Source organism: Phaethon aethereus, assembly GCF_964289735.1.
Source record: "Phaethon aethereus genome assembly, chromosome: 7".
NCBI lineage: Eukaryota > Metazoa > Chordata > Aves > Phaethontiformes > Phaethontidae > Phaethon > Phaethon aethereus.
Genome location: NC_138583.1, coordinates 5,141,012 through 5,153,346, shown reverse-complemented (window position 1 = coordinate 5,153,346; position 12,335 = coordinate 5,141,012). Strand labels below are relative to the sequence as shown.

Here is a 12,335-nt window from a genome sequence, read left to right as displayed (position 1 = left end):
CATCAGCGTGATCCCTCCCGATGGGTTTCTAGAGGACACAGTCAGTCAGCTCTGAAAGAAAAACTCCACAGCCACCACTGACAGAGCAAAAAACAACTCGAAGCAATTACCCACGCCTCCCGGCTCGCTCTTAACGAACGATGTAAGGTCACCAAGCCAAACCACGTGTGGTTAGTAAATGCCAGAATTAAGGTAGCCGTGGTAACCTTGATGCAGGCTGCTTTTGGCGTGCATGGTAAGCAGCAGCCCTGCCTGCTGGTTTTCATGCCCTGTCCCCAGGCAGCGCATGGAGCAGGGGGGTTCTTGGGATGGCTGTGGCTGCCGGGGGCTGCTCTGCTCCCAAAGCTGGAGGGGAAGGGGCTGGGACAGGCAAGGAGAGGCTGCACGATAAAGAAATGCTTTTGGGGTGAAGAGAAGTGAAAACATCACTTTTGGAGGAGGGGACGAGAGCCCTGGCCCCTGAGCTTGCTTGCAGTGCTCATGGGGATTCATCTGAGCGAAGGTTTTCTCAGACGCTGACCCATCGTATTGTTCCATTTCCCATTTTCTGAGCGCAGACCTGGCTCTGACCCGTGGAAGCGGCCAGCCTCCCAGCTCTGAGCTGGCCGATACAGTCCTTGCCCCGAGGCCACCACCACTGCAGCTTTGAATCACAGAATCGCATAATCACAGAATCATTAAGGTTGGAAAAGACCTTTAAGATCATCAAGTCCAACCACCAACCCAACACCACCGTGCCCACTAAACCATGTCCCCAAGTGCCACGTCCATGTGTTTTTTGAATGCTCAAGTCCAGACAATGCAAAGTATTCCAGAAATAAATCACATCTCCCAAGTGCCTCGAACCCAGCACCCAACTCTAGTGGAAACCTCTGACCTTATTCCCTCCGTATCGCAGCTCATTGCTTGCAAAGGGAGGAGCACGGATCCCGCAGGAGTCATCTGTCCCCTCTGGGACCAGGCAGGGTCCCGGCAAACCAGAGCTGGGGGCTCGCCTACATCAACGTGCACCCACACCGAGGGTGGGGCACAGACAACCCGAGTTCAGGGACTCCTTAACCTCTGCACGCTCAGCCTTGTGGCTCTCACGGTGTTTGCTTAAGGTTGTTTCCTCCTGCGTAATTTGCACGGTGAGCGATGCTTGTCTCTCCTGACGCAGCATCTCGCTTTCTACTGGGCCCGTCTCTGCTGGGGCGTCTCATAGTTTCCAACTGGTGATTAAAGACATGTCACCGATGTCTTCTCTCCCCTTTTTTGAATGCTTTACTGGTGAACGTCCGGCTGCTGCCTACACAAACCTGTGTGGCCTCGGAACGATGGCTGCAAGAGCAGACCCAGAGACCCTGGCAGTCCCTGCAACCCTGCTTTTCCCCTCCTAAACTCTTAATTTTAAATTGGCTCAATCCCAACTTGTACTTGCTAGGAGACTGCCCGGCTGCAGACCAGTCTAACAGCTCTCCATCACTCTTCCACTCCCGTATCTCTGTAGGAAAGTCAGCATAATGAAGCTTTACCTCCAGCACACAGGTTAGAGCACCGAGGGCCATGCCAAGGTTGCAGAGGGTTGGCACAGCAGTATTTCCCCTGCCCTTGTCTCTGAGCTGGGGGGCTGCTGGCCAGCTCAGAGAGGGGATCTGACCTGGTGGGGAAAGGAGAGGACAGTCACCATCAGGTGTTCAGTAAGAACTTTCACTGATGAGGCTTTGGGAAGCTGGTTCGCATCGCTGTTTGCAGATCTGGCTGAGAAACCCGTGGCGTGTCTGAACCTGAAACCAGGTCAGCAAAACGCCTAACCCAAGAGGGTTTTTGGCAAAAGCAGGGTGAGGACTTCGCCCCTGCAAAATAAAAAAGGCAATGCTAGTGCGATACTGCAGCTCGATGGGGAGTTATCTAGGCGGGGGTTCAAGCAATTATCTGTTTCCTCTGGGGGAAGGGGAATAACCAAAAAACCCCAAATGATAGTCAATTCAGCGAAACCACATTTCTGGGGAACAGAGAAGAACCAGACCCCAGCACCTTGGCAGGAGGATTTTGGACCTTCTCTAGTGTGTGGGAATATATTGCTCGAGAAAAGCTTCAATGCCGATACGTGTGTGTGTGCCCTCCAGCTGCCATCACCGGGCCGTGGTACTGCGTGTACGTGGTACCACCTGTGCTAGGTTTCTTTGCCAGATGGTTTTTGCACTGCAGTTCAGGGCAGTATTTTGCAGGTATAAATCCCACCTCTGTGCTTTGCCTCCTGGCAAAGCAGGCAGGCTCCCGTCACCTCACATCACAGAAAACATGTCCGGGAGGACCTTGGACATCAAAGCAAGCCAAAAATCCATCAGGTTGGACAGAGTCTGTCCAACTTCTGGCTGGTAATCACCCATGTTGTTTCTCTGTCTCATCTTGTGCACTGCAGGGAAGATGAGCACAGAGGATGCTGGCAATGGGTCCTCTCCCACCCCACCTCTCCTTGGGCTTCTGGTTTCAACCACCGAGCTGGTCCCACCCATTACCGCATCTCCCGAGAAGGCAGACCCACTGCCCATCATCGTCACACTCATCGGCATCTTCCTTCTCCTGGCGACCTTCCTCATCTTTGTGACGCTCTGCAAGCCAGCGGCACTGGAGCAGTCCCGCTCTGGGCCCCACGAGTGCATGCCCCATCACCCGGCGGACGCCAGCGAGCCCCAGCTGAGGCTCTGGAAGCGGCTGGGCTCCCTGCGATGCTCCACCAACCCCTTCAGGAGGAGTCGGCCGGTGTCTCAGAGCCAGCACACCTGCCTCAGAAGCCCTCCTGCCAGCCAGGGCTGGGACGTCATGGAATCCACCAAAATGTGATCCTGCTCTGTGGGAACTAGCTCATCCCACATCGCTATTCTTTCCCAAGCTTTTGGTTTAGGCTCAGTTCCTTCCTCAAGCAGCCCCTGGAATCCTGGGCAACCCAGCAAAGCCCCTCTGAAGCGGCTCATCTCCAGGCAGTGGCTCTGCAAGGCGCCAGGAGATTTTGCTATTTCAGGTTCCCAAACACTTTCCAGGTTACTGTTTCCTGACAGGAAAGGCAGAGGCATCCAAACTACCCCCACACTATCACTGAGCAGTCCAAAAAAATATTGCTGCCTAATTTCTTTCGGAAAACATTGTGCAAGTGAGAGCAGAGCAACCTGGCTGCCTTGAAGAGAAGTATCCTGGAGCAAACACGCGCCACGAAGAGCAGTCCTCAGCCGAGACTGCCCCCCGAGATGTGCTCCCGAGCAGGTGGAGGAAGGCTCATGCCCCCCGGGTGCTGCCTGGTCCCCCCCTCCCTGTGCAACGGGCTGTTGGAAGGACGCACGCTACAGCTGTCTGCTGGAAACCTGCTTCAATAAACGAGCAGCAGGAGCAGGTAAACACGCCTGTAAATGCATTAAAGAGGCCTTTAGAGGCTCGCAGGCGCTGCCAGCTTGGAAAAGCAGGGCATAAAGCTGAGCTGCTCTTTTCTGCTGGGAGAGGGTACAGCAGCCAGCAGGTAATCTGAAGTGCTTGAAAGAATCAGTAGGAGAAAGAAGAAGTGGTTTAATTCTTCCAGGTCTGCAGCTCATGCTAAGTTCAGTCATTGAGTTCACCCCTTTGAGTGAAGCCTCTGCACCCGGCGAGGCCCCGTGATGGGCATCGAACCCCTGTCTCTCTGGGTTTCGCATGGTTTCTCACCGTCGCGGGGCGCAGCTCTGCATCAGAATCTCTCCTCCAGCCCTGGGCTGCCTGGCTTTCAGACTTGCACCTGTTCAGCTGCCTGCGTGGCTCTAAATCTGCTAAATAAACTGGATTAAAATGAGCAGCAAAATGGCTCCAAGCCCCTGGCTGTTTAAAGCCGGGTCAATCTGCTGATCAGGGCTGGAGCGGAGGGTGCAGAGGGCTGGATGGGGGCTGATGAGGGTGGTGTCTGTAAGAAAGGGATGGGGATACCTTCAAAAACTCCCTTGTCACCATAGGGATGTGCGGATGTGTTTGAAGGGGGTGACCTTCAGTACAAAAGCTTCACCCATTTCCCATTCTCTCTAATTTTGTCCTGTGAAAGACAAACTTCCCCCAAACACCGCCTCTCCTTTGCCACAGACTGCCAAGGGCATCTCCCTCTTTTGGGAAGCGTGCTCTAAGAAAAGGGACTTTGATGTCAGACTCGGGTTTCCTCTATTCCCAATCTTTTAATTTACAAAAATGGCTCCGTTTTAGGAATCCCATGGCAGGGCTTCTCTCCGCCTCCACCCCAGGTGCAGGGACGGCAGGCAGACGCCCGACCCCCGCGACAGGCGCGGTGCTGCGGGCATCACGTAACGCCATGCCACGGCACGACAGGTGACGAGGAGCCGCCGGGCTCACGCTTGGGGAACTGGCCGCCCTGGGCACGACGCACGACTCCCGGCAAAGCTTTTTTGCAAGAGGCGAAAGGCTCCTTTCTTCTCTCCCGGTGACTCACCCTGCCCGCGAGAGCCAGGGACAAAGCTGCCCCTTTCCCATCGCCGGGAGAGGTATTCATGGCAGGAGGAGCCTTCCCAGGGCCCTCTGCAAAGAGCCTTTGGTGCCTGCTCCAGAAGAGCCCCGGGTTTGAGGGGATGCTGGAAGCCCTCGGAGGCTGAGTGAATGCCCGCATTCATTCGGCGCTCACTAAGCCATTCAGCTCTGCCCACCGCTCCCTCAAAGACGAACAAAAATGAAAGCAAAGTCCAAATGCTTTGCTCCCTCCGTTTTTCCCCAGTTCTCAGAGCATCTCTTTGCATGCACTCTTCTCCCTCCCCCTTGGGATCTCCGCTCTCGGCCCCTTCTCTGCTGGGCGGAGGGAGAAAGCGGGGATGCAGTCAGGCAACGGGGCCCCACCAACACAGGGCTTGGGTGTTCTCCTCTCACCCCCTGCAGAAACGGGGTGAATTTCTTATTTCTCCCTTGTGCTTTGCCGTCTTCCCCCTGGTGCTCACAGCCCACACTAGCAAAGGAGCAGGGGAGCATGCAAGCAGGAAGACTTCTTGTCCTGGCCTGGGGGAACAGACTGACGATGCGGAGAGAAAGTCTCTGTCCTGGGCTTTTCCTGCAGCTCACAGCCACGGTGCCAGGGCCCAGAGAGTGGGGGACCCCTTCACCCACCCAGGGTCCCCGGTGGAACAGATCCACATGCCTGCACTATGCTGCTGGCAGCCGGGATGTCCTCGGGGACGCTGACTTCGTAGCTGCTCTGAAGGAAGATGGGTCGGTTGTCGTTGACATCCAGGACGGTCACGTACACAGTGGCAGTGCCGGTGCGCCGGTTCCCGGTGGGGCCGTTGTCTGTAACGGGAGAGAATGGCGAGGGAAGGTTCGGTCACCTCCATCTTCTTGCACAGGTGGTGCTCAACCTTCAGCTGCAGAAAATACCAGGACCAAAATTTCTAAACTAAAAGCCTCTGTCTTTTCTGCAGCTTCCAAAACCCACATGGAACCATGAGGTTTTTTTCTGCCTATCCTGAAAGAAAAAAGGAAGTGGCAAACCGCCCCGAAGCCCTGCCATGGAGCCACTGCCCAGCAAGGCTGGAAACGCAGCCGGTCATTAAAGAGGGTTTGCAGCCCCATAAACTAAGAGGGTGATGTATGCTGGAAGGGACTGCTGGAGGTCAGGGATTTGGGAGATGAAGACAGGCAGGGGTCTGATCCAGTCTTCTGTAGACACAGCTCACAGCCAAAGAGCACCAGGACCAGTTGATGTTCAGTAGATAAAGGACATGGCAGTGCGGCTCTTGGTTTTGCCACGAAGGCTGAGGCAACGGGGAGCATAGGCTGGGTTTCGTTTTTTCCAACATGCCTGATGCAAGTGAGCACTAAACCCACCCGGCTGGGATCTGTTGACTGGGGAAACACAGGCAGCCCGGTACCCATCAGAGGGGCAGAACAGACCCTTTACCACTTGGGGTCTGGTTCTGCATGTCCAGCCAGTGCAGCATCCCTGCTGCAGACCCTGTGGCACCTGCAATGCCGTGCCCACGAGATTTCTGACCAGGCCACTTATCTCTCCTTTCAAAAGGGACGTCCAAGTCTTCTGTAAACAGGCACATCATTATAAAGCTCTGGGGATGACGGCCAAGACGCATTTGGCATGCGGGCCCTCTGCCCGTGCCAGGTGGCTCTGGATTAATCGGCAGCCACTGAGCCAAGGGCTGGCATGGCATTAGGGGAACGATGCTGTGGAGCTGGCATTTTTGAGTGGAGGTCTGCCCTGGAGAGCATGGAGCCTCTCAGGAACAAGGGGTCTTGCCTCCCCTGGGGGAAAGGGAAAGCCCCAGGGCTGGGTGAGCCCGAGGGGTGAATTTACTGTCTGCAAAAGTGACGGTGAAACTGGGACATATTAATGCATGTGGGTTGTGAAATGCTAATACCAAACACAGTTGTGAGGCGGCTCGGCACGTGCACAGCCACTCCGCGTGGCTGCGTGGCAGCGGTCCCATGGGAATGGTGGAAAATCCTTACCGATGGCCTCCAGGATCAGCATGTACGATGCCACAGTCTCCCTGTCCAGACTCACGACTGTCCTGACCACCCCATCCCTGAAGCCGACGCTGAATTTGCCATCCTGGTTCCCACCTGCAACAAAGGACAAGGACCGTGTTACCCCTTGTCCGGATGCAGGGAGCAGAGCCCATGCTGGCGCATGGGGTCAGCCCGGCTGTGGCAATGGCAAGCGCTCAGCCTGCCCTCCTGATGGGCTGCATTTTACATGGTTCTGAGCAAGGTGAGCGTAGGGCAAGCTCGTATCTCGTCCTAGGCAAAGCTTCTCTGCAGCCAAAGTGGGCAGAGCGCCTTCCCTCCACCACGCCAAGTGCCGTGCCTGCCTCACAGCGATGATTATAGGAAAAGCTGAGTTGTAGAAATGCCAGAGCATTCCCTGAATGCTTCAGAAGCAAACTGGGGTCACTTTGGTGTGGCCTGCGGGACCTGTGAGGCATGATGCCGTGAGATGAAACGCAGGGCTGCTATTGTGAAAAAACGACTGCGGTGACACTTCTGTTTTTGCCCTCTTCCTGAGGGCTAAATGCCGCATGTGCAGTTTGCAAGTCAGAGTGTGGCCAGGGGTTTCCCCAGCCTCCCGCCGCAGGTGCTGCAGCCGCAGTGCAATCCAGGCGCTGCCCGGGCGGCATCGCTACCCACCTACTCCCTGCCCACCCAAAACCACCTGCACGCGGGGCTACGAGATGCCCTAAAAGCCCGAAGAGGCTTCCAGCCTTACGTGCATGTTACACAAACGCCACCCCAGCGGTGTTAAGCCCATCCTCATGCTTCTCCTGGCTGTGTCCCAGCAGTGTGAGAGGCAGGGGATACTCGGGGGGGGGCAAGGGTGGACCCCAGGCTGGGCAAGAGGAGTCAGCGAGGCGGGGAGCCGAGCGGAGCTCTTCGGCAGAGGGCGATACCACACAAGGTTTGGAGGGGCTTGAAAAGGCAGCGCTGATGTGCGGAACACCCTCACCAAGGTCTGGGGCAGCCTGCTCCTTCCCGCAACCAAAGCTCCCCTGTGCAGCGTCTTGCAAGGGGTTCATACCTGTGATGAAATAGCTGAGCTCAGCGTTCAGCCCAACGTCAGCATCCGTGCAGTTGAGCCGGACCACTTTGAAATCCCGGGCCACATTTTCGGGCAGCGACACGTTGTAGACGGCTGGGAAGAAGGTGGGGTTCTCGTCGTTCACATCCAGAACTGAAAGGGGAGCAGAGCTGAGTGCCCCTCCAGGGCTGCCCCTCCTGCAGATGCCAGGCTGATGTCTGCCAGGCTCCCAAAACCACCTGCCTGCTGCTCTGAGCATCCCAGGCAATGCTCTGCCTGCGGCTCCCTGTGTCTGTGTGCCGTGGGTGCCTGCAGACTGGCTATAAGGACCGGTCCCCATGGCTGCAGGCTGTATTTGGTTGCCTCTGATACGTACAGATCATGCCACACACGTCATAAGAAACCCTACATAACTGCAATTAAATTACTGTTTGCATTACCCGTTTCCATCCCCATTCAGAGGAATACCTCTGGCTTAAATATAAGCTCAGCATTTCCTGGTGAATGGCAGAGGGCTCTGGAGTTACAGGAACAGAAAATTCTTCTTCCAAACCCAGGCCTGAGGAGAATGCAGTGTCAGTTTATTTCTAGATGATGCTTATCCTCAGCACTAGGCTCATGTGAATAGAAACACGTCAAATTAAAGACAGACCGCATAATAAGGGTCTCTGTGTGTCTCCTATATAAGCTTCATCTTCCCCCTGGTGACCTGTCCTTGTCACCCATCTTTTGGGGACCAGAGGGATGTCACTCATCTCTATGGCTGGGAAGGACTTGGAAGGGGTCTCGGTGTACCCACCTTTGACAGTCAGGGTGCTAGTGGAGCTCTTGGAGGGCACGCCGGCATCACTGGCCACCACCCGCAGGTAGTACTCGGCGATCCTCTCCCTGTCCAGCACGGTGGTGGAGGTGACGAGCCCGCTGGTGCTGTTGATGAGGAAATCCATGCGGGGCATCCCCACCTGCATGCGGTACATCACCTGCCCGTTCGGACCCTCATCCAGGTCGATGGCCACTACCTGGTGGAGAGAATGGAGGGAAGGGGTCAGCACGGGGGAGCCCGATCATCTCCTGATGATGGAAAATCACAGTACATAAACCCTGAGCGTTTCCTTGCCCCCAGGGCTGCTGGGCTGATGCAAAGGGATCTCGAGGCATCCCCCCTGCCAGGAGCAAGCACATGGGGTGGGATGCCACAGCCCCTCCTGCATCCCCCCCGTTGCATTGCTAGAGCATGGAGAGGATGGAGAGGATGGTGAGGCTGTACTGCTAGCCTGCTTTGCAGAAGCGATGGCAGCGACACCAGCAGCAGCTCCCAGCGTGGGACACGCTCACCTGGAAGACAGAGGAGCCTGCGGGAAGGCCCTCAGCGATCTCAGCGGCGAAGGGCAGGTTTTGGAAAGTGGGGTCGTTGTCGTTCAGGTCCAGCAGGTTGACGAAAACGGTGGCGCTGCTGGTAGCTCGCAGGGGTGGCCTCCCACCTGTGGAGGCCAGGAAGCGGGTCTCAGGGTTAATACCTCGAGATATTAAGGGTTTCCACCCCTTTCCCCTAAAAAGGAGCCCTCATGCCCTATGCAGACAGTAGTGCAGGATGGGGCTACCCCCTTGAGGCACTGACCAGTCCGTGTTGCCCTTGGCACTGCAGCCCGTCGGACTAACAGCACAGTTCCCTGCTAGAGGAAAACTCTCCCTGGCAGCAGGCGTGCAAGGCAGACCGATGGCTACTTGTACATGCAGCTGAAAAACAAGAGCAACACCAGCCTGTGCTTGTTCTCTCTCTTTCTGGCGGGACAGATGGGACGATGGCTTTAGCACAGCGCAGAGGTGATGCAAAAATAGAAAGGGGCAGAGGTAAGGTTATAAGTGCCTCCTGGCTCTTGGAAACAGGCTGGATAATAGAAAATTATTTTTGTATCTCTTTTTTCCTAAATAGTTTCCCCAAGATACTATTCCCAGAGAAAAATACATTTCACCACTTGATCAGCTCTTTTCCCCCCACCTGCTCAACTGACTTTCCTAAATACTGATGGAGCCAGACTGAGAAGAGGGGAAGTTTCTGCCTCCCAGGCTCATGGTCAAGGCAGCTACAGAAATGACTGTGCTCACATGTTGAAGGTTCCTGGTTTCTTTTAGCAGCAGGTTTTAACCTACTCTCATTTTTTAACCTCCAAAACATCCTTGCAACTTACACTCAAACCAGGAAAAAAATAAGAGAAACTTCATCACAAAGCAAAAATCAGGCTGGGAAAAGTCCAACTCAACGTGTGAAAACCATCAGGGAGAGAAAGCGGAGGCTGAGGAGGGCGACCTGAGCCCCCGCGATTTCTAGCTATGGTGGAGCAAGACAAGCCAGCGCGGAAAAAGGAGCGGGATGCAAGTGGGGCTTACAGTCGGTGACTGACACCACGATCCTCCGCATGAGCTGGGCCTCCTGCACGTTGGGGTTCTCGCGGTCCAGCAGGACGCCGGTGGTGCGGATCTTGCCCGTGGTGCTGTTGAGGCTGTAGAACTTGTTGGGGGGTCGGATGCTGTACACCACCGTGCCATTCTCCCCCAGGTCTGGGTCAACGGCCACCACCTGCCACGGAGAAACAGCAAAAGTTAAAAGCAGAGCGACGGGAATTAACTCCCGTGGTGTGTCCCCATGTAGATTCACTGGTGTCTAATAGCGAGGCTGAGCTCCCATGACAGGCTTCTCCATAGCAGCAGCAGCAAGAAGTTCTCCATCCTCCGCACAGCTGTATATTTTCATGATACTTGCAGGGATTTTGTACCCTTGAGACCTCTACTGTGGTGTTAAATCTCACCGAAATTGGCCTGCAAGCCCGAGAGGTAATGGCATGGCAAGAGAGACACGAGCACGCAGCAATCAAACAGGCTTTTCTCCTTTTAAATAAGGCCAGCTAGAAAAAAAGCACCTTCCAGAAAAATAAAATAAAAAGGACCAAGAGGCATGCTGAGGAACTTGTGCTTCCACACTGGAAATGCTGGAAATAATTCACTAGTGGAGTTCTCCTCCACACCAGACATTTTGTGTTTTACTGTTCTCCCTGTGACATTTTTAATTACAGAGGACATTTACATTAAAAACCCCTCAACTTCATTACACTCATAACTTCCATGGCCCCTGCTGCTTGTCCCACAGCTGAATTTACATCGTGTCGGTGACACAATAATTATTTTCCCAGCAACTAATTGGGATGTCAAAGACAAGACGACTTGAAGCAGGCGCCGAGCAGCGGAGCTGGTGCCGCACGGAAGAGAGGAAAACCACCGTGTTCTGGCTTGGGCTGTGCTGCCAGACCTTTCTTCCCCCCCCTCAACTCCTTTTCTTTTGCAGCTTTCCTCCTTATATGATTTTGTGGATTCTCTTCACTTCTCCCTCATTTATTTTCCGTTTCGTGCCCGTCATTTTTCTCCCAGCGTGATGGAGTACCAGCCTCCCTCTCTCCTTCTCTTTTATTTCACCAGAGGGACTTGAAAGGCTGTAAATCAATGTCTTTCAGAGGTCCTTGAAGGAGGTCGCAGGCGAGGCTAAAAAAAGGAGAATTTGGCCAAAACCCACACAATTTGGGGAGAAAAAAATACATGCCAGCAGAGAGGAGAAACACACAGGACAGGCAGCAGCGAGGAGGCTCAGGAGTAACTTTTTAAATGGACTTCTGCAAGATGGTGCTTGACTGGAGGCGACACCAGTTAAGAGGTGACACCGGTTCAGAGGTGACTCCCTGCTCCAGGGACAACCTCGCTGGGTGAAAGGAGGAGGCTTTTAGCCCAACAGCCACCTTTCCTCGCACGTACCGTGGTGACGTCCGAGTTGGGGGGGGTCATTTCCACCAGGTTAATGAAGTATGGCTCATCCTTCCACGTGGGGTAGTTGTCGTTGATGTCCAGTAGCGTGATGTTCACCTGTGAGGGAGCAAGCAAGCAACGCTGCATCAAGAGGTACTGGGTCCTGGGGCAGCACCAGGGACCCAACTCATGTTCAGCCTCCGGAGGGAAAACCCCTAGAAGAACAACCAAAACAACGTCCTGCGTCTGCACAGCCAAAGCTCCTCGGTATATATTTAAACTTGGTTTGGCTCATGGGTACTTATTGCCTTGCAGTTAAAACAACAGCGGGGGCACGAGGTGTGTTTTTGAGCAGCTACTTCACTGCGGGGGGGATGCAAATTGGTCACGGTGGCAGGGGAGAGGGCGCAGCGGGAGTGTGGCAGGAAAGGCAGGAAAAAACTGAGTGACTGATAAAAAGCCAAAAAAAAGAAAAAAAGGAATAAATGAGAAATGGGGAGAGGGTACGGTATCAGGAGATAGGAGGTGCAAAGGCAAGACAGCATAGAGAGGATGGTGCCCTGAAGTGTTACCTATCTTTGTTTTCAGCGTGAGAAACGGCATCTAAGTGACAGTAGCGAGCTGTGGGATGCATCCTGTTGCCTGTGAGTCTCTCACCTCCCCTGATCACCAGTTTCAATCCAGCCTGTGAGTCTACAAAGGTGCCTGAGGGAAGACCTGCAGTTCAAGAGAAAGGGGGGCAGAGGAGCAGGAGGGAGCTCCCGGTGCCTGCCACCCCCCACGCAGGGTCTCTCGGTGGAGCTTCTCCTGAGGTCTTCTGTGTTCCCAAGTAATCGAATGCTGCAGCCGCACCAGGCTGAGCTGCTGGTGCCATCCCGTGGTAGAAGAGGCAAATCTGGGCCCCACGGTCTCCAAGGATGTGACCCCGGACACAAGCCAAGCCACTGGGGAAGTCCCTGGGGGAAGGTTGGTGACCCACTGCTATCCTGAGCACCCCAGGTGCTTGTTCATCACCTGGAGA

The 12,335-nt window shown here is 54.7% G+C and overlaps 1 protein-coding gene across 3 annotated transcripts in view; it reads right to left on the bottom strand.

The window, feature by feature from the left end:
* CDH23 (cadherin related 23) overlaps positions 1-12,335 on the bottom strand; it is a 200,029-nt gene that overhangs the window by 45,781 nt on the left and 141,913 nt on the right. For all 3 annotated transcript variants that reach the window (XM_082002394.1, XM_082002392.1, XM_082002393.1), the window contains 7 exons: positions 11,324-11,431; positions 9,911-10,100; positions 8,858-9,003; positions 8,322-8,541; positions 7,523-7,675; positions 6,457-6,570; positions 5,135-5,283 (listed from right to left, as the gene is read on the bottom strand). In XM_082002394.1, coding sequence (XP_081858520.1) covers positions 5,135-5,283; positions 6,457-6,570; positions 7,523-7,675; positions 8,322-8,541; positions 8,858-9,003; positions 9,911-10,100; positions 11,324-11,431 — 1,080 coding nt within the window. The remainder of the gene's footprint in view (positions 1-5,134; positions 5,284-6,456; positions 6,571-7,522; positions 7,676-8,321; positions 8,542-8,857; positions 9,004-9,910; positions 10,101-11,323; positions 11,432-12,335) is intronic.